This window comes from Protopterus annectens, chromosome 9.part0 (genome assembly GCF_019279795.1).
Source record: "Protopterus annectens isolate FY-2018-M chromosome 9.part0, PAN1.0, whole genome shotgun sequence".
In the NCBI taxonomy this organism is placed as follows: domain Eukaryota; kingdom Metazoa; phylum Chordata; order Ceratodontiformes; family Protopteridae; genus Protopterus; species Protopterus annectens.
The window spans coordinates 160,006,703-160,033,856 of NC_056743.1; the positions used below are offsets into that span (position 1 = coordinate 160,006,703).

Below are 27,154 nucleotides of genomic sequence, written 5' to 3' on the forward strand. Positions count from 1 at the left end.
TATGAATGAAACCATTTAACTGCTTGAGTATCAAATGAAAGAGATTTGAGAATATTTGATAGCAATTGGTGGTTCACCATATCAAAGGCCTTGGAGAGGTCAAAGAGGGCTGAACAGAGCAGGTTATTATTTCTATTTTTATTAATGCAGTCAGTAAAGGATAGAAGTGCTGTGGTTGTGCTATGGGAAGGCCTAAAACCATGTTTCCTTTTTCCTTTTCTGGTACCGGTTGAACAGCCCCTATATCCATGAGGGACAAATTGTTTCTGGGCCTCCGCCCACTGGTTTTGTGGCAGTTCTGGCCATCCGTTTGGAATTGGCAAAGTATGGAAATGAAAACTGTACCCCTGGGATACTATGTTTAATACCCACTTGTCCTGGGTAATTAACTGCCAATTTTGAGCATGAAGTGCTAGTTTTCCCCCCAAAAGACAAGTGCTTGGAGATGATAGAGGGAAGTCATTGAGACTGCTTACTGCAGGGTTGCGCTTTTTTTCCTCCAGATTTGGAGGTGGAGGCACCACATTGCTTTGACCTGTAAGAAACCTGTGACTGATATCTGGAGCCTTTTGAGCGCCTAGGTTTACACCCTGAGTGGCTCTGTTGGACAAAGGAAAGGACCAATTTTTAGCAGGCCAGTGTCTACTGAACTTGGGTGGCTGCACTTGCAAGAAATCTTTTACAGTTTGCATAGATTTAGCTTTGTCTTCCATTTTCTTTAAAACCTCTTCTGTCTTATTACCAGAGTATCATGCTGCAAAGGGGCATCCAACAATTTAGCTTTAACATGATCAAGCAGATTTTGCTCCTTGAGCCAGGCATGCCTTCTAATCACAGATCCAGTAACGGCGGCCCTACAAGAGGCCTCCAAGGAATCAAAACCACATTGCAAAGTATGCTTTCCAACCTGTTCTGCTGAATGCAATAAATCCTGTAACTCTATTTTTCACACAATCAGAAATCAACATAATTTTCTGTTTCAGTAAGCTCATAACATACTGTTGACATTTAAGCATATGAAACTGGCAGTTTAAAGCCCCGATTGCCAAGGTTGCAGACGTATAAACCTTCTTACCCCATCTATCCAGCGGCCTGGAATCTCTATCAGAAGGGGTGGGATTTTTTGCTGTAGAAGCCTTAACACCCTTGGGACCCTGAGAAATAGTCTCTGGATCAGCAGCAGGATTTTTGAAAAGAAATTTGTGGGAGTCAGGAACTCTGTAATATCTGTCTGGCTTGCTAGGAGCCGAAGGCAGGGAATTAGGAGCCATGCTTGATTCAGAGAATCATCAACAATGTCTAATACAGGAGGTATTGCCAAAGGCCTATGCTGAGGAAGAAGGAAATCCCCAAGCCTCTTTTTTGATTCAGAGAAGTCCTGACCCTCCCAGTGAAAATGTTCCCTTAAAGTATGCAAAGTCTCTCCAAAAGAGTAATCCCTCTGGAGGAGATGCAGATGGGATTGATTCCTCTGCATCAGAACACTCATAGGGTGGAATAGAACATTCCTGATCAGAAGAAATGGAAACCTGATCTAAAGATTCATAATCAGTGCCTTGCCTAGGCCTCTTAGCAGGGGGGGGGGGCCTGATCAAGGTAATTAAATCCTCAGCCATTTTGATCATCTGTTTTTTAGGCATAGGGGCCTGAGCACATGGCTCATGCATTGTTTTTTTAGACATAGAAGTTGTTTTTGACCTTGTTTTTGTTGCTGGCATCGGTTTAATGTAAAAATGTTGAAGCCTGAAAACACCCTCAGAAGCTGGTGCCTGCTCAGTGGCTCTGGACCCATCCATGAGAGAGACATCCGCGGGTTCAATACTTTGCAAAAATCGCTGCATACTGGACTCCGAACGGGTCTCAGTAGAGGTCTGCGACTCAAAAGTAGTGGGTATCAGGGGCTGGAAAATTGCCTCACTGAGTACCGATGAACTGGCGACTGGCTTAGGAGAAGCTTCGTCATCGGATTTGGATCTGTCTCTTTTTCCTTGCGTTTTTTTGTGAACTCCGGTAGTCAGATTGCTAACCAATGACATTTCAGGGTAGTTAAATTCTGAACCAAAATATTTAGAAGCAAAAATATACCAATGCTTAATAGTGCTTTGGTTAAATTTAGCATAAAACCGACAGCAAGGCACGTTGTATCAGGGCCTAGGCAAGGAATACAGTACAAATGAAAATCCTTCTGAGATATTTGCTTCCCACAAGTAATGCAATTATTAACTTTTACTGACATCAATAAGGAGCAATATAGTTTGCTTTGAAATGGCCCTCCCCTCTGCCCCTGCAGCAAAGGCAACTAGCAGCTGTTCAGTTTTTCTGAGAGGCTTAGCCTGTCCAAATAAAATCTTAGTTGTCTGTGCACGTCCAAAGAGTGGAGTATTCGTTCTCCTTTGTTATGTGGATTAGAAAAGAAGGTTGGCAAATAAATGGACTGATTAAAGGCCACACTGGATACCACCTTGGGCATAAAGGAAGGATTGATCCTGAAGATGATGAAGGGCTCCATTGCCATGAGGGCCTGTAATTCAGACACTCTCCTTGCTGAAGTGATGGCTAGAAGGAAGGCTGTTTTCCAAGAAAGGAATTTCAACTCTGCAGTTGCAGCTGGCTCAAAGGGAGGTAGAGTGAGCTTTTCCAATACAAAGTTAAGGTCCCAGGCTGGAGTAGGGGCTCTCCTGGGTGGTTTTAAATTTTTTCCCCTATGAGGAATTGCTTCAGCAGTGGGTGAGAGAAGAGGGGTGGTTCCATATTATAATGTGCTGAAATGGCAGAGGCATGAATTTTAATAGAAGAGAAGGAAAGACCCTTGTGAAGCATATCTGTTAAGTACTGAAGAATATGCGGTAACCTGGACACTGTTGTGGCCATCCCCTGAGTTTGGTTCCAGGAACAGAATCTTTTCTACTTTTCAGCATAGGATTTTCTAGTACTAGGCCTCCTTGCCTCCAGAATGACATCCAGCACTTGCTTACTGAGGGATGGTAATGGAGAGCTCAGGTAATTAGCCAGGCTGCAAGGTTCAGGATTTGAAGCTGGGGGTGCAGAATCTGGCCCTCCTGCTGGGACAGCAGGGAAGGGGTCAGAAGCAGTTGTCATGGTTCCAGCAGTGGTACATTGCGCAAGAGGGGGTACCAGTGTTGGTGTGGAAAGTCTGGTGCAATGAGTATTGTCCTTGGTTTGTCCTGTTTGATCTTTAGTAGAACTTTGGAGAGGAGAGGCAGAGGGGGAAAGGCATAAACTGAGAGGTTTTCCCAGGTGAAGGACAGGGCAGACACTTTCCAAGCTTGTCTGTGGGAAGTCCTTGTGCAGAATTTGTCCAATTGGTAGTTCTGAGGGGAGGCAAACAGGTATATCTCTAGGCTCCCCCACTTGTTTCTCAACATGTTGAACATCTTTGGTTTCGGTTTCCACTTGTGTGGGTCCATGAGATTTCTGCTTAGGTCTGCCAGTGAGTTTAGCTTGCCTGGCAGGAAATGAGCCTGTAGGTGCACTTGGTAGCTCAAGGCTGTGTTCCACAGAGCCATGGCTAGTCTACAGAGGGGGTAGGAGTGGGTCCCCCTCTGCTTATGTACCACATAACAGTGGTGTTGTCTGTTTTTACCAATAATTGTCCTGGAAGGATGTGGTCCTTGATGGCTGTCAGAGCATTCTGTAAAGCTAACATTTCTTTTTGATTGATATTCAGGTGCATTTGACTCTGGTTGTATTTGCCCTGCCAAGTGAGCCCCCCATGCATAGTCTGCTGTGTCTGTTAGGGTTTGGGTGGCAGGGGGCAGAGTGAATGGCAGTTCCTTGTTGAGGTAGCAGGCCTCTGCCCACCAAAGGAATTCTATCTTTATACAAGGGACGATAGGAATCGCTGCTTCCAGGTCCTAAGAATGTTGACACCATAGGCATATTTTAGATACCATTGTAGTTTCCTCATATGCAGTCTTGCATATGGAATTAGTAGGATGCAAAAGGCCATGAACCCCAGAGCTTGCAGTATTTTCCTTGCAGTTAACTGGGTCTTTGTGGTCAGTAATTTGAAGAAGGCTGTCAAACTTATTTCTCTGGCGTAAGGTAGGCCATCTGGGAAGTTGTGTTCAAGCGTGCTCCCAGGAATACAATTTGTTGGCAGGGTAATAGCTGAGATTTCTTTTCGCTTATGGTGCACCCCAGTGAGGTTAGAAGTTTCTTTACAAATGCAAGATGATTTAATAGTATGTCCTGTCTTTCTGCCTGAATTAGACAATCGTCCAGGTATGGGTATATCTGAATATTTCTTTGCCTGCAAAATGCAATGACTGGAGCTAGGCATTTGTGAATACCCTGGGCGCAGTAGATAAGCCAAAGGGCAGTGCAGAGAACTGATAGTGTATGTAGCCTGCTCTGAAGCGTAGGCATTTTCTGCAAGAATCCCTTATTGGGTTGTGCAGGTAAGCTTCCTTTAAATCCAATGTTGCCAACCAGGCATTTTTGCCCAGCCGCGGTGGTGCAGTGGTAGCGTTGTCGCCTCACAGCAGTGGTAGCATTGTCGCCTCACAGCAAGTGGTTCTCTTGTTCGATTCTCAGCTGGAGTGCCTTCTGTGTGGAGTCTGCATGTCCTCCCCACGGCTGAGTGGCGTTTGAAAGACATGCGTGAATGGGTGTGCCTTCGTTGAAGGTTGGGCGTCGGGCTGGCACCTCGGCACCATAAAAATCGACTGCCAATCATTAGATCGGAGTTCCGCTATGGCGCCCCCTAACTGGGAAAAGCCGAAAGGAGAAGAATGGGAAGCAGCTGATGAAGAGTTAGCGTTTTGAATTTTGGAATTACCAAAAAGGTGTTTAGCATAGATAGGTCCAGGATAGGATGCCCAGGAGTTGTCTTTTCTGGGTACCAGTAAAAGTCTGGAGTAAAAACCTTGTCCCCATTCTTCTGCTGGGACAGGCTGAATAGCCCTGATACTTAGAAGAGCGAGGACCTGCTGTTGAGCCTCTGCCCATTGATTTGGGGGTAGGTCTGGCCAACCTTTTGGGGTTGGTAAGGTGTGGTAGTGGAAACTGTATCCTTGGGAAAATATTTAAAGCCCATTTGTCTTGGGTAATGAGTTCCCAGTTCTCTGTGTGCAGGGCGATCTTTCCCCCTAAAGGAGCAGTCAGATGAGCAGGGCTTGGAAGGTTTATGGTCAAGTCATTGTGACAGTTTACCATGGGGGGGTGTCTAACTACTTCCAGCTTTGGAAGTGGGAGCCCCCCACTGCTTAGGCCTGTGAGTACCTTGAGAATGTGGCCTAGGTGGTCTGGTGTTCCTGAATTTGGACTGAGAAGGCCTGGAAGAGACAGGAACGGACCGATTCTTAGAAGGCTAATGCCTACTAACTCTGGGAGGCTGTACTTGTAGGAAATCTTTAACAGTTTGCATAGATTTAGCTTTTTCCTTTTTTTTTCTTTTTAAGAATTTCTTCTGCTTTGTTGCCAAACAGGTGGTCTTGGTTTAAGGGAGCATCCAGTAATTTGGCTTTAACATGATCTGGCAGAGTTTGTTCCTTAAGCCAAGCATGCCTTCTAAGAACAGACCCAGTAACAGCAGCCCTACAAGATGCCTCTAAGGAGTCAAAATCACATTGCAAAGTAAGTTTCCCAACTTGCTCAGCAGAATGCATTAAATCCTGTAATTCTTTATTTTCAAAAGAGTCAGGAATTAACATCAATTTCTGTTTAAGTAATCCAATAAGATGCTGCTGGTACTTTAACATATGAAACTGGCAGTTTAAGGCCCTAATGGCCAAAGTAGCAGAAGTGTATACCTTCTTACCTATCTCTATCAGAGGGGGGAAGGATTTTTGGCAGTAGTAACCTTAATGCCTTTGGGTCCTTGTGAAATGGTCTCAGGATCCGCAGTAGGATTCTTAAAGAGGAACTTATGAGAATCAGGTACTCTGTAATACCGGTCAGGTTTCCTGGAAGCTGCAGGTAAGGTGTCTGGGGCCAGGCTAGATTCCAAGAAGGCATCATCTACAATGTCCAGTACAAGGGGATAGCTAAAGGCCTGTGTTGTGCCAGGAGTAAGAATTCTCTAAGCCTCTTTTTGGAGTCAAGAGTAATCCTGGCTTTCCCAATGGAAATGCTCCCTAAGAGTGTGCAAAGTTTCACCAAAAGAGAAATCTTCTGGAGGGGAAGCAGAGGGAATGGAGTCCTCTGCATCAGAATCCTCATAGGTAGATAAGGGCAAATCCTGGTCATCAGAAGAAACAGAAATTTCAGAATCCTGATCAGAAGAATCAAAAGGAAAATCTGTTCTGGGTCTCAGAGGGAGAAGTGTGGCTTCCCCTAATTAGAGTAATAAGGTCTTCAGCCATTCTTATCATTTTTTAGGCATATGGGCCTGACCATGCGGTTTGGACGTCTGTTTTCTAGGCGTGGATCGAGTCTTAGGCCTTGAAGAAGAAGATGGCGTCAGTTGGATATGCAAGTCAGTAGGCCTGAATACACCCTCAGAAGCCGGTGCCTGTACAGCGGCTCTGGACCCATCCAAGGTAGAGACATCCGCAGGTTCCATAGTCGAAAAAGCATCTCACGGCATACCGGACCCCGAATGGATCTCAGTAGAGGCCTGCGAATCTGAAGTCGCAGGTATCAGGGGATGCGAAAGCGCCTCACTGAGCACTGGTAAACTGGCAACTAGCTTAACGGAAGCATCGTCGGCAGCTTTGGACCTATGCGGTCTGTGTCTGTCTTTATCTTTACATTTTTTCCGGAATGTCGGTAGTCGGATGGCTTACCAAAGCCATTTCTGGATAATTGAACCGAGTACCGAAATAGTCAGATGCAAAAATGAACTGACGACGAATAGTACGAGGATTGAATAAGGCACAAAACCGACAGCGAGGGACGTCGTGGTTTGGGCCTAAGCAAGAAATGCAGTACGAATGAAAATCTTCATGAGGTATTTGCTTTCCACAAGAAATACAATTGCTAACTTTTATTGACATCGGTTAAGAGCAAGAAAAAGGATCTCCAACGGGGTACTTAGCTTTTTAGAAGACTTCGGTTCTGAAACTTGAAAATGAAAATTTCAGGAGTCGGACGACCGGCACTTGCGAACTGCTTCTGCTTCAGACACCACACGGCAAGAAAGACTGATGCAATGGCGTCGGCTGCATGCTTTATACCCCTGACGTCATGGAAGAAGAGACTGCAAGCAACGCAGGACCCAAGACTTTGATAATTAGGCTGGCTGAGGGCTACCTGCAAGCAGATAACCCAAATGTAATAACTGCAACGGTGAAACATGAAGAACATCATGATAGACATGAAAAGTTTTGTCCTTTTTACTCTAGTAATAGGGATGGGTATCAGACAGAAAGTCCACTAAATTGCAGAAACAGCATCTGAAATACTCCATCTGTTATAGCAATGATAATAAATATATCAGAGAGATTATCAGTAGACACTGGCAGACTCTCACAACAGATAGTAGGATTAGTAGTACAGTAGGTATGCAGCCAAATTTTAGATACAAGAACAAGAAAAATATTAACAGAATGTTATGTGGTAGTAGGAACTATGGCCAGAAAACTAGTAAGATTGGTGTTAGTGAATTTTGTAGAAAGCCTTGTAAAGCTTGTAGTTACTGTTTATATATAGTGGACATTTTGTCCACCCAGTTACTGCTAAGCAGTTTAAATTTTATGTGCATGCGGACTGTAACAATTAATATAGTACATTTAGCTCAGTGCAAAGTTTGCCAAGTCTTCTATGTTGGAAAGACCAACAGAAGACCGAAAAATCGTATCAGAGAACATCTTTACAGTATTACTACATATAATGTGAATGCACTAGCTAAACATATAGCCAACAGCTCTTCTGAGCATCAGTTTAGTTTTATGGTCATAGAAAAGATCAAGGACAGTGAACACAAGGGAGAGTTGACTAATTATATAGAAGCTCAAGAAATAAAATGGATTATTAGATTCAGGGCAGATGGCAAAATGGGTCTGAATGGACATCTGCCACTCAAGCCCATTTTAAAAGGTAGGCCACTACTTAAATAAAAATAAAAATGCGTGTACATATCAATGTTTTAAGATCCGCACATTTACATCTCGCACACCTTTTCACATGAATAGCCACATACAGATTTTTAAGCATATGTAAATATTTTGTTCTTATTGCTGTAGTATGAGGAAGCTTACTATTAGACTCTCAATATGAGGGTCCAGGGTTCGAGCCCTTATATACATATATATATATATATATATATATATATATATATATATATATATTCCTCCCCTTTTTGGGATGATGTTACCTTTTTAAGAGGTGTAGTTCACCATGAACCTTTTAAGAAGTTAAGCAAGTGAATGATGTGTTTTACTCATTGTCACTGGTTTTTGCAGTTTTAAGAGTTTTATATAAGATACACTTAGAAAAAATGCTGTACTACGGTCTGATGAAGCAGGGATTTCACCTGTGAAAGCACTCACCTATTTGTTTTAATTTTAATGAAGACTAGCTGTGTTTCAAACTCAGTTCTGGATTTTATTCAGCATATTTACGTTTGATTTGTACAGCATTTGTTCATCCTACTAGAAGGTGCTTGTGCGGTTTTATACTGTAGATATTTATATATTCAATACGATTATTCACTGAATATGATTTCTGACAGGGTGGCTGTTATGATAGACTTTAATGCATTTTCTTTTCATTTATATTCACCTCATACTTGGCACATGCCAAACACATCTACCCATGAAACAGTATCACCTAATTGTCAGGCATCTCCTCAGCTAGGAAGACTAGCTTCTGGTGCTCCAACCAAGACTATATGGTTTCTGTACTATTTTAAGTATTTTCTTTCTAAAATATAGCACTCTTCACACTTGTGTATAGGATGATCCTCTCCTAGACATAAGGGGCATCAAAGGAAGTCCTTTGGCAGGATCTGTTTGTGTTAAGCATACCTGATTGTAACATTTTCCAAGGGCATCATCTAGCCTCAAAACACAACTTGAGTAATTATCTAAAACAACAACTCACCAAAAAGGCACTCAAACATTTTTAAGTAAACCAAGATTTCTGAATAGTAATAAAATCATTTTCCAATAAAAAAAAAAAAAAAAGACTATTAGTCTGGAAGGTTTTACAGGTTACTAAATGCTGATAACCAAATGCCTTGATCATGCCAGAAAGAAATGCAAATGGCCTGGACTGCTCTTCCCTTTCTACCCAGAATCATACTAACATCTCTGGTGAGAGGGAGGAGACAAATTCATGAAAGGACATCTAAATTACTCAAAGGATAATGCAATGCTTGTGGCAAATTCTGATTCAAGACGTCTGGCAGTTAGCACAGAGGACTACAGCTCAAAGCTGTTAATGAGCAGTCTCCTTAGTCCTGGGTACAAGGTTTGATTTCTTCCATCGCCACTTGCCAACTGTGCGACTCTGAACAAGTCACTTAACCAGACACTGTTCCCAGTTTACCCCTGAAAGGGTACACTAAATGTCCAGCTGGCTTACCCAGTAACAAAAAGAATAAAAAAACAATAAAATAGAATGCTGCTGCAACAATAACCTCTCCAATGATCATCAGACATTACCCAAAGGTTCTGACTACCAAAGACAAGATGGAAGAAATATTACTTGAAGAAATAAATAATAAATAGTTGTCTGCTAGGATAATCACATGTTCCTTATTTATTTTTGTTTACCAGGGTAGAGCACTGATCAAATTTTATCATCTGCAGGCTAAGTCTAGGTTAATCTACATAGTAACAACACTATAGTAAGATTAAAGATGTAACTAAATTACACAGTATAGTGGCATAACATAACAGATGTAAATACATACACGTTTGCAAAAAGGTTTAAAAAGCAGTAGTACAATAATACATTTGAGGTAAATGTGTTCCAGCCAAAAGAACCAACATAGTAGATCCAAGTATGGAAGGAAACTCTACAGTGAAGAAAGCAGAAACTAGCTGTAGCTCCTTACCACACACTTCCCTTGTTCCTATTTAAATCTAATTTCATGCTTTTTTTTCCCTAATTATAAATTCTCAAAATGTTACAATTTCTGCTTTCATACTTCTCCTTGCTCCATACATATTTAATGTTACCTTCTTGAAGTAGTAAGGACCATTTATGGGGTTCTAAATTAATCTAATCATTAAAACAAGTCTATCAAGCATTGTTCCCCAGCTACATATGCTTAGAACTAACAGAGACATTACTGAGCAAAACAAACGTGATTCAGTTATCTTTACATAAAATGACTACTGAAGACCATTATTTGAACTTTTAATGCTCAATTTTCAAAAAGGTGCGACTATCACTTAAAAAAATAGTCTGCTCTTCCTGCCTTCATATGCACATAAAATATATTACATTTTTCCTCTTCTTTCATTGCCCAACAACAATTCTGGAAAGATCCTTCTTTGTTCTTACTTTTTAACCTCTTTCTAAGAATCACCAGGATTTTATTCTTCGCCAGCTCCTGTTCACCCATTTAATGCAGAAACTTGCATTCAGCTAGATCAGTGCGCCCTCTACTTTTCTGCCTGCCACAGAACAGTTAGCCCGCATTCCTTCTTACTATCTTTGCCTTTCTCTGTTCAATGACACTTTCCATGAAATGGTTCAGCGCTGCACATGAACTCTGCAGTCACCAGAGAAAAGCAGCCACCTCTAGGACTTTCACAACCCAATTTCTAATACTAAGGTTAACAAGAATCTCCCTGTTGGGCTCTAAAGCAAACAGAGTTAAAGCGCTTGAACCAGTACAGGACTGCCTCCACCTCTGCCTGTACTGGAATTCCAGACACACATCAAGCAAATTAAAGTCACTCTCAGAAACTGCTATACTTTAGTTAGTTATTGGGTGCGTCCTTAGAGAGACATGTGCCCTGTAACTTGACAGTACACCATATGACCCCTCTCATTGCAGTTTCATAAATAGTATTAACAAAAATGTCATTTCCCTTAATTTAGTTAATCTTCCAATCTGTTCATCCACTGTCTGACAACATAACTTATTAAACACTGACTGGACAAATAGACTGGTCCCATAGAAGTATGCCACAAAGGCATGGAAAATTATAGTACACAGATAACTATTAAGTGTTTTTGAGAGATTGGGGGAAGCAAATGCCCAACTGAAACCCATGTATACATAAGAAAATATGGCTTCATATGCACATAAAATATATTACATTTTTCCTCTTCTTTCATTGCCCAACAACAATTCTGGAAAGAACATACCACAACAGTGGATTTCCTGCTGAAAACGGTTGCAAAATTCCCGGCATATGGGTTTGTCACTGCAAACATTCAGCCAGGGTGCAAAACCTTTACCTTTCTTAGGTCATAGGTCCGACACATGACCTCAGCTAGTATGCGCTAGGGTATGAAGGAGGACACACAAGCGTGGATCTTCAGACTATCTCCAAGCCAGAGGCCTGAAGATTACTGAGACAGGAGACTGGGCATCTAGGAGGGGTGGAGCTCAAACTGGTAAGAAAACTCCCTGTCCCCATGAAAAAGTACAATCAAGAGCAAAGGGGGAGAGACAACTGAAGACTGAAGTGAAATAAGAGAAGGGCTAGAGGGTGGGATGGAATACTGCAACAGTGATCAGTAGAACATCTACTATTATGGTAAGATCTTACACAACTGTACTATGCCCTGACTGAAATCACCGTTGCAGTATTCCCAACATATGTGATATTCTCAGAGCTGAGGGAGGGGTGGTCAGCTATTGAGTAGAGGAGTTGTCCATCAGTCCAGACAAGACTGACCTAACAAAAGCTGCTCTGGATCAAGCCTCAATTTTGTTGCGTTTAGTAAAGGTGTGTACACAGGACCAAGTGGCACCTCCAAGACAGACCTGGAGTCTATTCGTTTGTGGACAGCCCCTGAGGAAGCGACCACTCTAGTGAAACGTGCTTTACAGTAGAAAGGCAAGGCCCTACCTTAGTGTGAGTAGGTGAAAGACAGAGCCTTTGAAAATCCAGGCTGCAATAGTTTGGACACTGGCTATCCCAGTTTAGTGAACATAAAAGATGCAAACACCTTGTCAGTCATTCTGAGGGATTTAGTTTTGTATAGGTAAAAGTCTGAGTTCCCTGTGAATGTCTAGAAAAAGCAAGATCCCCCCTATTTTGGGGATTGGGAAAGAAAGTGGGAAGAAGAGATGGATCATACACTACCTTAAGCATAAAGGATGGGTTAGCCCTTAGAGTCACCCTGTTTTTGTGAAAAAGAAAGGGGGTGAATGACCATGAGAGCTTGTAGCTCAGACAACCTCCTGGCAAAGGTGAGGGCTAAGAGGAAGATGAATTTCAAAGTACAGAATTTTACAGAAGAGGAAGGAGCTGGTTCAAAGGAAGGCAGAGCAAGCTTTTCTAACAAATTGAGATCTCAAGGGGGAGAGATGGGTTTCCTTGGGGGACTAAGATGCAAAACTCCTCGGAGATAAAGCTTGACCTCCAGCCTAGGCATAGGTGGAGGGCTAACAGGAAGGCAGGCACCAACAGCGGACACGTGAGCTTTTAAGGAAGAGTCAGCCAAACCCTGAATGAAGTAGGTACTGCAGTAACTTAGGGATATGTGCCAAGACTAGATCCTGACTATGTTTGCAGCACCAGAAGGAAATCTGGTGCTCCAATGCTGGGCCATACATTCTTCAGACTCTGCGACACACAGACAAATCTGTAGACCTCAGAAGTTCTTTGCAATAAAGTTACTGACACAAGCATCATGGAAATTTGGCTACACCACAATGCATTTACTGCACTGCACAAATACCTCTTCAATGTCACATTACAGAGGTATGTATCAGAACACAACCGCATTAAAACAAAAGCAAAGTACTTTACTGGTCCACCTCAAGTATATGGAGGGAAACTATTTTGTGCTCATAACCTGCAAAATATTCCTGAAAATACAGTTTATCTTGATTAGTACCATAGATATTTGCAGATTACCAGTTTTGCATGCATTATCTATGAAACAAGGAACAGCTAGGTTTACTGCAAAGTGCATTTAATCAAACCTGTTGAAAAACATTCCATAAAAGTATCCTTCATCATGTTGTACAAAAGACCCAAATGCCAGATTACAGTACATTTTACTTACATGGATTCTTCAGCCTGCTTCTTGGCCTCAGCCACCTGCTCTTCTCGCAGTTTCTCTGCAACCTGCGCCCGACGTTCAATTTCAACGAAATTCTGGCTGGTCACTTTTTGAGCCCCTAAACCTTTTTTTGCTCCCATCTGAATGAGGAAGTACAGAGAAACAAGCATATATCATGGCATGCATTCACTTGCATTATGGAAAAGTGCAGAATATTTTTGGTGGATAAAATGAGAATGTACAGGCAGAAACATGGAAATACAGGTGGTTATAACATTTTTCTGTCAACCCACATGTTTTGTTACTCTAGTCTACACAGACAGGAAGACACTTGTCAGGCTATACACAAAAGGTATTCACTAGTCAGAAAATCAAACACATGACATTCAAAGGAATGAAATAAAAAAGAACTATACTAAAATAATGAAATCAGTATAAATCTGATTGCATTTTCCTGTTTTACTACTAAAACTAAATATATGCTTACTTAGCTATAACCAGCATTGTCTGTAAAGCCACGCCTATGTTTTTTTTTTCAAACTTGGTCTCATTAGGGAATATGTTACACCTGGACAGTGATTCTGTATGGGTATACAGGGTCATGAAAACTGATAAATGATAGCTAACATATGCAAAGACATATACAGCAGAAATTACTACACAGCAGGTTCTAAACTAAAGTATTTGAAAATGATCCATGTTGCAAAAGTACAGTTGTGTACACTTACCATAAATGTAGATGTTCGAGTGTATTCACTGGTGCAGTCATCACACTTGGGTTACCTGCCTGCAGGTAGCCCTCAGTCGGCCCGAATACCAGACTCTTGGGATTTCTGCATCAGATGCTTCCGCCTCTTCCATGACGTCAGGTCGGCAGGGGTATAAAACATGCAGCTGACGCCATTACATACGTTTTTCTTGCCCAAAATGTCAGGAGTCCCCAAAATAGGAAGCTATTATATGGTGTGGAACACCCCCAGTAAAAAGTAAATACTACTGCCATAAAAGATGGCCATAAAGAGGATAGGTAGAAAGGATAGAGAATACCAGGGGGCTGGAAGGAGGGAAACCAGGACTGCAACAGTGAATACACTCGAACATCTACATTTATGGTAAGTGTACACAACAATACTATGTTCTTCATGTTTCACTGTTGCAGTCATCACACTTGGGTAGATTCCCAACGCTGAGGAAGGGTGGAGGCAGTCAAGAAGTGTTAGGGCTGGCTAGCAGGCCTTGTAAGACTGCTGTAGCAAATCCAGCTCTGGATTTAGAAAAAATAGGTAGGTGGTAATGCTTGGTGAAGGTGTGTACAGAATTCCAGGTTGCAGATTCCAGGATGTCCCTGGTAGGGACTCCCCTGAGAAATGCTGCAGAGGTGGAAGTAGCCCTAGTGGAATGTGTTCTGATCCCCTGTGGGGTAGGTTTTCCATGGTGCTTGTAGCAGAAATGGATGCAGTGCGCTACCCATTAGGAAATGGTTTGTTTTGAAATGGCTTTGCCCTCTGCCCCTGTAGCAAAGCTGACTAGCAGCTGATCAGATTTTCTGAAAGGTTTAGTCCTGCCAAGGTAGAACCTGAGCTGTCTGTGCATGATCCTCTCTCCTTTATTCTGAGGATTAGGGAAGAAAGTTGGCAAATGTATTAATTGGTTTAGAGCCACAATGGATACCACTTTAGGCATAAAGGATGGGTTAGTCCTGAGGGAACCCTGTCAGCATGGAAAATAATGAAGGGTTCCACAGCTATTAGTGCTTGTAACTCACTCTTCTTGCTGAAGTAATGGCTAGACTCAAGGCTGTTTTCCAAGGGATGAATTTTAACTCTGCTGAAGCAGCAGGTTCAAAAGGGGGAAGGGTGAGCTTCTCCAGTTCAAAGTTAAGGTCCCAGGCAGAATTCTGAGCCTGCTGTGAGGGTTCCTTGTGCAGAATTTGCTCAATTGGTGGTTCTCGAGGGAGGCAGAGAGGTCCACCTCTGGTGTCGCCCACCTTGGGATTACAAGTTTGAATGAGTTGGGCTCCAATTTCCACTCATGTGGGTCCAGTAACTGTTTAAGTCGTCTGCCAGTGAATTTTGTTTGCCTGTCTGGAATTGAGCTTGTAGGTGCACTTGGTTGCTCAAGGCTGTGTTCCATGGGCCATGGCTAACCTGCAGAGTGGGTAAGAATGGGTTGCCCCCTGCTTGTTTATGTACTACATAACTGTGGTGTTGTCTGTCTTTATCAGGAGCTGTCCTGGAAGGATTAGGTATTTGAAGGCTGTCAGAGCATTCTGTACAGCTAGCATCTCTTTTTGATTGATATGCAAGAGAATTTGTCCTGGGCTCCATTTGCTTGAATGCGTTTGTCTGCCATGTGAGCCCCCCATGCATAGTCTGATGTGTCTGTTGTCAGGGTTTGGGTGGCAAGGGGTTGAGTGAAAGGCAGTCCCTTGTTGTGGTTGCATGCTTCTGCCCACCAAATCTGCCCTTAGACAAGGTATAATAGGAATCACTGTTTCCAGGTCCTGAGAATGTTGACACCAGAGACTTTTGAAGTACCACTGAAGTTTACTCATATGCAGTCTTGCATATGGAATTAACAGAATGTATGAGGCCATGAACCCTGGGGCTTGCAGTATTTTCCTTGCAGATAGCTGGGCTTTGGTGGCCATTTGTTTGAAGTAGTTTGTCAAATAGACCTGCTTTTCTGGAGTGAGGAATGCCATCTAGGAAGTTGTGTTCAAGCTTGCTCCCAGGGATACAATTTTTTGACTGCGCACCAGTTGAGATTTATTTTCATTGATGGTGTACCCCAGTGAAGTTAGGAGTCTTTTTACAAATGCCAGGTGCTGAAGTAGCAATTCCCGACTATCTGCCTGAATCAGGAAATCTGTCAAGTATGGGTAAATTTGAATATTTCTCTGCCTGCAGTATGCAATGGCTGCAGCCAGGCACTGTGTGAATACTCTGGGCACAGTAGATAAGCCAAAGGGAAGTGCAGAGAACTAATAGCGTATAGAACCTGCCCTGAAACGTAGATATTTCCTTCAAGACTCCCTTATGGGGATGTGCAGATAAGCTTCTTTTAAGTCTAGGGTGACTAACCACACATCCTTGGCTAGCATTGGGAGAAGCTGCTGCAGTGTAAGCATTTTGAATTTTGGGGCCACCAGAAAAGTGTTGAGAATGGATAGATCCAGGATAGGGCACAAAGAGGTCTATTTTCTGTGCACCAGGAACAGTTTGGAGTAGAAACCCTGTCCTCTTTGTTCTGCTGGAACAGGTTGAATAGCCCTGCTATTGAGAAGAAAACGTACTTGCTGTTGAGCCTCTGCCCACTGGTTTGAGGAAGGTTTGGCAACCCACTTGGGGTTGGCAGTGAATGGAAGTAGAATCTATATCCCTGGGATACAATGTTTAGGACCCATCGTTCCTGAGTAATGGACATCCAGTTTTTTGCATGAAGGGCAAGTTTTCCTCCTAGGGGCGCAAGTAATTGGGCATGGCTGGGAAGGATAACTGACAAGTCATTTTGAACTTTTTCCATAAGGGGTGGCTTACCACTCCCTGTTTTAGATGTGGGAGCATTCCATTGTTTAGATCTCTGCATACCCTGAGACTGTAGTCTTGGTGGTCTGTTTCCCCTGGGTTTGGACTGAGAAGCCCTAGGAGGGGCTGGAAAGGACCAGTTTTTAGAAGGCCAATGTCTTCTGAATCTAGGTGGCTGCACCTGTAAGAAATCTTTGACTGTTTGCATAGATTTAGCTTTTTCCTCCATTTTTTTAAGAACTTCCTCTGCTTTGGTGCCAAACAAACGGTCCTGATTTAAAGGAGTGTCTAGTAATTTTGCTTTGACATGATTTGGCAAGATTAGTTCCTTCAGCCAAGCATGCCTTCTCAGTACAGACCCAGTGACTGCAGCCCTGCAAGATGCTTCTAAGGCATCAAAACCACACTGCAAAGTATGTTTACAAACTTGGTTTGCAGAATGCATTAACTCTTGTAAATAAGAAGTTATATACTCACCATAATGTTCCACGTGAGTTGTTCATCTCGCCGTCATTTTACTGATGGGTTCGGAGCCAATTCATCGGCTCCAATACGGCCGTTTGCAAAGTTCGAGGTTTACCAGTAGCTTGAGACCAAGCCCCTTATCCCATGATGTACTGCTGGAATTACCTCAGATCTTGTTTGCTGCATGTACTACAGCCATATAAGTGGACTACCCTCCCATGGAGAGAAAGAAGAATTGAGCAACTGATTCAGGCAAGGGAATACACTCAGACACTCTGCAATCATTTAGGCATTACAGTCAACTCAGAAAAGTCTGCCTTGTCGCCATCGCAGCATATCGTTTTTATAGGGGTAGAGTTACACACTTGAACCACCAGTCTACGACTACCAATCAAGAGAGTCTTTCTTCTTCGCCAGCATATCAGCTCAACAGAGCACCAGCCGCAGAAGTTCTAAAAGTTTTGGGTTTGATGGCTGCAGCGATCTTGGCCATACCATTAGCAAGGATGCATATGTGGATTCTTCAATGGCTGCTGTTCACTCAATGGTCTTTATCAAGAGTTTCCAATGAATCACACGATTTTAATTATGAACTCTTGCAAGAGAGATCTCCAGTGGTGGTTGATGTCTCTTCATGAGACCATAGGAAGCCCCTTTGTACTGCCCCTCCAATAGCCACTGTGACTACGGACACTTCCCTGCTAGGGCGGGGGGGGGCATTTTTAGGAAAGACTGCCCAAGGCACATGGACGGATCAAGAGTCACATCTGCATATCAAAGTTCTGGAGATGAGAGCAGTACTTCTGGCACTGCAGTACTTCCAGGACTCTCTTCCTCTAGGAACGATTGCAATTCAGACAGACAATATGTCAGTAGTCTGGTACTTGAACAAGCAAGGCGGAACCAAGTCCTACCCCCTTTGCCGAGAAGCCCTCAGAGTTTGGGCAGTGGGCTGTCTTCTCCCAGCGTTTTCTGTTGGCAACACATTGCCCGCAGTCTGGACATTTCTTAAACCCAGACTTTGGGTGCGTGTCCTTGTCCTCAGACATATCCCAAAAAACAAATGCCTTAGGCTTAACAACAAAACAAAGCACACATGAAATTTAGAAAAGGACACTCAGAATATAAAATACCAGGAATCACCTAGGCTCAAAAACACACCGCACACAGCCTAGATAACAGTCAAATTTACAGTATAAAACCCACACACACACACAATAAACAATGACCCAAAAAAAACCAAGGCCAACGCTAGCTAATGTGTAGATATATATATATATATACACACATACATATACACACACACACATATATATATATATATATATATATATATATACACACACACACACACACACACATATATATATATATATATATATATATATATATATATATATATATACACACACATATATATATATATATATATATATATATATATATACACACACACACACACACACACACATATATATATATATATATATATATACACACACACACACACACACACATATATATATATATATATACACACACACACACACACATATATATATATACATATATTTACATATATATATATATATATACATACATATATATATATATATATATATATATATATATATATATATATATATCTACAAAGGCAGATAATCAACTAGGCCAAAACATGAGGCCAATAAAAAGTACAGTTGTGTACACTTACCATAAATGTAGACGTTCAAGTGTATTCACTGTTGCAGTAATAACATTTGCCTTGCAGTAGCCCTTAGTCGGCCTGATTATTAAAGTTGTGGGTCCTGCGTCAGTTGCTGTCTCATCTTCCATGACATCAGGTAATCAGGGGTATAAAGCATGCAGCCGACGCCATTACATCAGTTTTTCTTCCCCAGATGTATAATGGGAAGCAATTATATATATATATATATATATATATATATATATATATATATATATATAGTTATACCTCCAACAAAAAAGCAAATACACCAGAAAGCTTTAAGCATAGTAAAGAAGAATAGAGGTATAATCAATAGAAGTCAGGGGGCTGGAGGGAGGGTAACCAGGACTGCAACAGTGAATACAATCGAACATCTACATTTATGGCAAGTGTACACAACTGTACTATGTTTCACTGTTGCAGTCATTACATTTGGGTAGATTCCCAAAGCTAAGGAAGGGAGGAGGCAATTAGATAGCATTAGGACCAGCTATAAGGCCCTGCAAGACTGCAGTGGCAAAACCAGCTCTGGATTTAGAAAAAAATGGCAAGTGGTAATTCTTGGTGAAGGTATGTATAGAACTCCAAGTAGCAGCTTCTAGGATGTCCCTGGTAGGGACACCTCTGAGAAAGGCAGTAGAGGTAGATGCAGCCTTGGTTGAATGTGGTCTTATCCCCACTGGGGTAGGTTTTCCATGGTGCTTATAGCAGAAATGAATGCAATGGCCCATCCACTTAGAAATGGTTTGCTTTGAAATGGCCTTCCCCTCTGCCCCTGCAGCAAATGCAACCGGCAGCTGTTCAGATTTCCTGAGAGGTTTAGTCCTGTCCAAATAAAATCTAAGTTGTCTGTGCACGTATTTAGTTCCCCTTTGTTCTGTGGATTAGAAAAGAAGGTTGGCAAATGAATGGACTGATTAAGGGCCACACTGGATACCACCTTGGGCATAAAGGAGGGATTGGTCCTGAGGGACACCCTGTCTGCATGAAAGATGATGAAAGGCTCCACTGTCATGAGGGCCTGTAATTCAGACACCCTTCTTGCTAAAGTGATGGCTAGAAGAAAGGCCATTTTCCAAGAAAGGAATTTCAACTCTGCTGTTGCAGCTGGCTCAAAGGGAGGTAGAGTGAGCTTTTCCAATGCAAAGTTATGGTTCCAGGCAGGAGTAGGGGCTCTCCTGGGTGGTCTTAAGTTTTTGCCCCTCTGAGGAAGTGCTTCAGCAGTGGGTGAGAGAAGAGGGGTGGCTCTGTATTATAATGAGCTGACATGGCCGAGGCATGAATTTTGATGGAAGAGAAGGAAAGGCCCTTGTGAAGCATCTCAGTTAAGTATTGAAGAATGTACAGTAAATTGGGGACAATTGTGTCCATCCCCTGTGTTTGGTTCCAGGAACAGAATCTTTTCCATTTTTCAGCATACGATTTTCTACTACTAGGCCTCCTTGCCTCCAGAATGACATCCATCACTTGCTTATTGAGGGATGGTAACGGAGAGATCATGAAATTAGCCAGGCTGCAAGGTTCAGGGTTTGAAGCTGTGGGTGCAGAATCTGTCCTTCCTGCTGGGATAGCAGGGCAGGGGTCTTAGGCAGGTGCCATGGTTCCAGACGTGACACACTGTGCAAGACTGGGGGTACCAGTGTTGGCGTGGCCAGTCTGGTGCAATAAGTATTGTCCTTGGTTTGTCCTGTTTGATCTTTAATAGCGTTTTGGAGAGGAAAGGCAGAGGGGGAAAGGCATAAACTGAGAGGTTTTTCCATGTGAAAAACAGGGCATCCACTTTCCAAGCTTGTCTGTGGGGAGTCCTTGTGCAGAATTTGTCCAGTTGGTAGTTCTGAGGGGAGGCAAACAGGTCTATCTCTGTGCTCCCCCATTTGTTTCTCAACATGTTGAATATCGTTGGATCCAGTTTCTACTCGTGTTGGTCCATGAGATTACTGCTTAGGTCATCTGCCAGTGCATTTAGCTTGCCTGGCAGGAACTGAGCTTGTAGGGGCACTTGGTAGCTCAAGGCTGTGTTCCACAGAGCCATGGCTAGTCTGCAGAAAGGGTATGAGTGGGTTCCCCCCTGCTTATGTACCACATAACAGTGGTGTTGTCAGTCTTTACCAATAATTGTCCTGGAAAAATGTGGTCCTTGAAGGCTGTCAGAGCATGCTGTACAGCTAACATTTCTTTTTGATTGATATGCAGGTGCATTTGACTCGGGTTCCATTTGCCCTGAATACACTGCCCTGCCAAGTGAGCCACTCATGCATAATCTGATGCGTGTGTTAGGGTTTGGGCAGCAGGGGGTAGAGAGAATGGCAGTTCCTTGTTTTGGTGGCAGGCCTCTGCCCACCAAAGGAACTCTATCTTTAGACAAGGTATGATAGGAATCATTGATTCCAGGTCCTGAGAATGTTGACACCATAGGATTTTTAGACACCATTGTAGTTTCCTCATATGCAGTCTTGTATATGAAATTAGTAGAATGCAAGAGGCTATGAACCCCAGAGCTTGCAGTATTTTCCTTGCAGATAGCTGGGTCTTTGTGGCCAGTTTTTTGAAGTAGGCTGTCAAATGAACTTGTTTCTCTGGCATGAGGTAGGCCCATCTGGGAAGTTGTATTCAAGCTTGCTCCCAGGAATACAATTTGTTGGCAGGGTACTAGATGTGATTTATTTTTGTTTATGGTGTACCCCATAGAAGTCAGTGATTTCTTTATAAATGCCAGATGATTTTGTCCTGGCTTTCTGCCTGAATTACACAATTGTCCAGGTATGGGTATATCTGAATATTTCTTTGCCTGCAAAATGCAATGACTGGAGCTAGGCACTTTGTGAATACCCTGGATGCAGTAGATGAGCCAAAGGGCAGTGCAGAGAACTGATAGTGCATGTAGCCTGCTCTGAAGCGTAGGTATCTTCTGTAAGATTCCCTTATTGGGATGTGCAGGTAGGCTTCCTTTAAATCCAGTGTTGCCAGCCATGCATGTGTGCCTAGCATGGGAAGCAGCTGATGAAGAGTTAGCATTTTGAATTTTGGAATTATCAAAAAAGTGTTTAGGATAGACAGGTCCAGAACAGGATGCCAGGAATTGTCTTTTCTGGGTACCAGAAAAAGTCTGGAGTAGACACCTTGCCCCAATTCTTCTTCTGGGAAAGGTTGAATAGCCCTGATGCTCAGAAGAGAGAACTTGCTTTTGAGTCTCTGCCCAGTGATTTGGGGGTAGGTCTGGCCAACCATTTGGGGTTGGTAAGGAGTGGAAGTGAAATCTGTATCCTTGGGAAACTATTTAAAACCCATTTGTCTTGGGTAATGAGTTCCCAGTTTTTTGCATGCAGGACGATCTTTCACCCTAAAGGAACAGTCAAGGTTTAAAGTTAAGTCATTGCGACAGTTTACCATAGGGGGGTGTCTTACTACTCCCAGCTTTGGAAGTGGGAGCCCTCCACTGTTTAGGCCTGTGAGTACCTTGGGACTGAAGCCTGGGTGTTCTGATGGTTCTAGGTTTGGACTGAAGGCCTGGAAGAGCAGGAAAGGACCAATTCTTAGAGGGCCAGTGCCTACTAAATCTGGGAGGCAGTACTTGCAGGAAATCTTTAACAGTTTGCATAGATTTAGCTTTTTCCTCCATCTTTGTAAGTACTACTTCTACTTACGTACAGACCCAGTGACAGCCGCCCTGCAAGATGCCTCTAATGAATCAAAACCACACTGCAAACTATGTTTTCCAACTTGTTCAGCAGAATGCATTACATCCTGGAATTCCTTATTTTCAGCACAGTCGGGAAGCACCATAATTTTCTGTTTAAGCAATCCAATAATATGCTGCTGATACTTTAACATATGAAACTGGCAGTTTAAGGCCCTAATGGCCAAAGTTGCATAAGTGTATACCTTCTTACCCCATCTGTCCAGGGCCCTGGAATCTCTAACAGAGGGGTAGGGTTTTTGGCAGTAGTAGCCTTAATGCCTTTGGGTCCCTGTGAAATGGTCTCAGGATCTGCAGTAGGATTCTTAAAGAGGGACTTGTGAGAGTCAGGTACCCTGTAATACCTGTCAGGTTTTCTGGGAGCGGGAGGTAGAGAGTCAGGGGCCAGGCTAAATTCCGAGAAGGCATCATCTACAATGTCCAGTACAGAAGGGATAGCTAAAGGCCTGTGTTGAGGTAGGAATAAGAATTCCCTAAGGCTCTTTTTGGAGTCAGAGTAATCCTGGCTTTCCCAGCGGAAATGCTCCCTAAGAGTATGCAAGGTTTCACCAAAACAGAAATACTCTAGAGGGGAAGCAGAGAGAATGGAGTCCTCTGCATCAGAATCATCATAGGTAGATAAGGGCAACTCCTGGTCATCAGAGAAAACAGAAATTTCAGAATCTTGATCAGAAGAATCAGAAGGAAAATCAGTTCTAGGTCTCTTACAGGAAGAAGGGTGGATTCCCCTGATTAGAGTAATAAGGTCTTCAGCCATTCTTATCATTTGTTTTTTAGGCATAGGGCCCTGACCATGCGGTCTGGGTGTTCGTTTTCTAGGCATGGATCGAGTTTTATGCCTTGAAGAAGATGGCGTTGGTTTAATATGCAAGTCCGTAGGCCTGAACACACCCTTAGAAGCCAGTGCTTGCACAGCAGCTCTGGACCCATCCAAGGTAGAGACATCCACAGGTTCCACAGTCGAAGAAGCATCTCGTGGCATACCGGACTCCAAATGGGTGTCAGTAGAGGCCTGCAAATCTGAAGTAGAGGGTATCAGGTGCTGCGAAAGCACCTCACCGAGTATGGGTGAACTGGCGACTAGCTTAGGAGAAGCGTCGTCAGTAGCTTTGGACCTATGTGGTCTGTCTTTATCTTTGCGTCTTTTTGGAATGTCGGTAGTCAGGTGGCTTACCAAAGCCATTTCTGGATAATTGAACAGAGTACCAAAGTATTTAGATGCGAAAATGAACAGACAACGAATAGTTCGTGGTTTGAATAAGGCACAAAACCGACAGCGAGGTATGTCGTGGTCTGGGCCTAAGCAAGTAATGCAGTATGAATGAAAACCTTTGAGGTATTTGCTTTCCACAAGAAATACAATTGTTAACTTTTACTGACATCAGTTTAGAGCAAGAAAAAGGATCCTTAACGGGGTACTTAGCTTAGTTGCAGACTTCGGATCTGGAACTCGAAAATGAAAATTTCAGGAGTCTACCGACCAGCACTTGCAAACTGCTTCTGCTTCGGGCACCGCACGGCAAGAAAGACTGATGTAATGGAGTCGGCTGCATGCTTTATACCCCTGACTACCTGACATAATGGAAGATGAAACAGCAACCGACGCAGGACTCAAGACTTTGATAATCAGGCCGACTGAGGGATACTGCAAGCAGATAATCCAAATGTAATAACTGCAACAATGAAACACGAAGAACATCTATCTAAACTATAATAAACACACTTGGGAAAAAGGGGAGCTTGTAAAAAGCTACACAAAACTAATACTAACTATACTATGTGAACAATATAGAAAAAATTCTAAATAACTTGCGAAAACACGCTTTTTAGATGAAAAATTGGTTCGAGCAAAACTGGAACCTCTGATCCATGCTGAGGCAAACTAGATCTGAGGTAATTCCAGCAGTACATTATGGAATAAGGGGCTTGGTCTCGAGCTACTGGTAAACCTCGAGCTTTTCAAATGGCATTGGCTCTGAACCCATCAGTAAAGAATGACCGGCGAGATTGAACAACTTCACATTCTTTATTTTCTGCACAATCTGGAAGTAACACCATTTTTTGTTTAATTAGTTCCATAACATGTCCCTGGTACTTCAACATGTGAAACTGGCAATTCAAAGCTCTGATGGCAAGAGTTGCAGAGGTATATACCTTCTTACCCCATCTGTCTAAGGCTTTTGAATCCCTGTCTGAAGGGGTAGGGTTTTTGGCTGTAGTAGTCTTAATGCCTTTAGGTCCCTCGGAAATGGTCTCTGGATCCGCAGTAGGATTCTTAAACAGAAATTTGTGAGAATCAGGTACTCTGTAGCACCTGTCAGGTTTTCTAGGGGCTGGTGGTATAGTGTCAAGAGTAAAACTGGATTCCATGAAGGCATCATCTACAATAGCCAGGACAGGGGGTATAGCTAGAGGCCTGTGCTGATGCAACTATAAAAATTATCTGAGTCTCTTTTTGGACAGAGGATGGTCCTGACATTCCCAGTGGAAATGGTCTCAAAGTATGCAATGTTTCACCAAAAGAAAAATCCTCTGGATGGGAGGCAGAGGTAATGGATTCCTCTGCATCTGAATTCTCATAGGTTGATAAGGGTATGTCCTAGTAATCAGAAAGGTCAGAGTCATCTGACTCCTGGCCTGTAGAATCATAAAGAAACTCAATTCTTTGACTTTTAGCAGGGGAAGGCTGGCTTCCCCTAATTAGAGTAATAAGGTCTTCAGCCATTCTAAGCATTTGTTTTTGTGGCATGGGAGCTTGAGCATGCGCTTTGGTCGTCTGCTTTCTAGGCATACTGCGAACTCTGGGCCTGAGAAACTCAGTAGTTTTAGCTAAAAACGAAGTTGTTGGTTTAATACGAACATCGGTAGGTCAGAATACACCCTCAGAAACCGTTGCCAGCACAGCGGCTCTGGACCCACCCGAGGGTAGAGGCATCCACAGGTTCCATAGTCAAAGAAGCATCTCATGACATTACTGGACTCCGAAAGGGTCTCAGCAGAGGCCTGCGAATCTGTAGAAGCAGGCATCAGGGGCTACAAAGGCGCCTCACTGAGTACCGGCAGACTGGCGAGTAGCTTAACAGAAGCATCATTGGCAGTTTTGGACCTATGCGGTCTGTCTCTCTTTATCTTTACTTTTTGGAAGATCGGTAATCGGATGGCTTATCGAAGACATTTCGGTACACGGAGAACGAGAGCAAAAGAATTTAGCAACAAAGATAGCCCAACGATGAATGTTTTGGGCGTTAAACAAGGCACAAACCGACAGCGAGGGACGTGGTCTGGGCCTAAACAGGTGATGCAGTAAGAATGAAAATCTCTGTGAGGTATTTGCTTTCCACAGGCAAGACAATTAACTTTTTCTGACATTGGTTAGAGCAAGAAAAAAGAATCCCCAATGGGGTACTTAGCTTTAGAAGACTTCAGGTTTGAAACTCGAAAAATGAAAATTTCAGGAGCGGCCATCTGGCACTTGCAAACTGCTTCTGCTTCGGGCTCCTCCACGTCAAGAAAGACTGATGTAATGGCATCGGCTGCATGATTTATACCCCTGATGACCTGACGTCATGGAAGAGGCGGAAGCATCTGACACAGAAATCCCAAGACTCTGGTATTCGGGCCAACTGAGGGCTACCTGCAGGCAGATAACCCAAGTGCGATGCAACAGTGAAACACGAAGAACATCCATTGTTTACCAAATTAAGTATAGGTTCAAAACTCATTTTGCTTTCAGTACTACAAGGCTAGAAAATGTAATACACTCTTGATATGATCCTCCCTCAAGTAAAACTAGTATGAAGATGCTGCCACCAGACATGACAGATAATTTTATGAATCACAGCAGCACAGTGGCATACCAGAGTTGATGCCAAAAAGAACTTTTTCTCCAATCTTATTCTTGTCTAAGATGACTTCTGTGCAGAAACTACACATACTTCCATTATCTTAGTGGGTTTTCTCCAAGTGCTAAAGCTTCCTACATCATCTCAAAGGCAATATGACAAATCTGTTAAACCGCCTGTAGGCATGTACGTGTGCAACTGTGCACATGAATATGCCCCTCCTGCGACAGCTTCATATCCTATCCTGAATTTGTTTCTCTTTCCCACATTCACCAAGAGCTATGCCAAGGTCTGGCTTCCCATGACCCTGAACTGAAGTAGGCAGGTAACTGGAAAAATGTAAAATCATCCTTAAAGAATGAAAAGAAAGTTAAAGTTATGTATTTACTGTAACACTTGATCTTTAAGAGTAGTCACATTGTGTGCGACACTAAACTAAATTAGGAGATGCAGCACCCAGCAGGATAAAAGTACTCTCAAATTAAATAAAAATTTCAGAGGACAAATAAATTCTAACAAAACCACATTTCAGGTGAATTTGGCCTCTCAAGCTAAGTACAACCACAAGGCATTCTTTAGCTATGTCCACAACCTCAAAGGCAATACACAACTGTGTGCAGAAGTCATTGTAAATTGAGCCACCTATACTGATAGATACAGCAAACCTACTGGCTGATAAATTCAGCTCCAATTTTACCCCTCTCTCCCCTGCAACCTTCCCTCAGGAAATACCATCAAATACAACTCCCCCTGCTATCACTAGAGAAGAGATCCTTAATGCTCTAAGGCCAAG

At 42.8% G+C, this 27,154-nt stretch overlaps 1 protein-coding gene across 4 annotated transcripts in view; it reads right to left on the minus strand.

Moving 5' to 3' along the window:
* Positions 1-27,154, minus strand: part of ARFGAP2 (ADP ribosylation factor GTPase activating protein 2) — a 722,347-nt gene that overhangs the window by 274,036 nt on the left and 421,157 nt on the right. For all 4 annotated transcript variants that reach the window (XM_044082689.1, XM_044082691.1, XM_044082688.1 and 1 more), the window contains one exon: positions 13,105-13,241. In XM_044082689.1, coding sequence (XP_043938624.1) covers positions 13,105-13,241 — 137 coding nt within the window. The remainder of the gene's footprint in view (positions 1-13,104; positions 13,242-27,154) is intronic.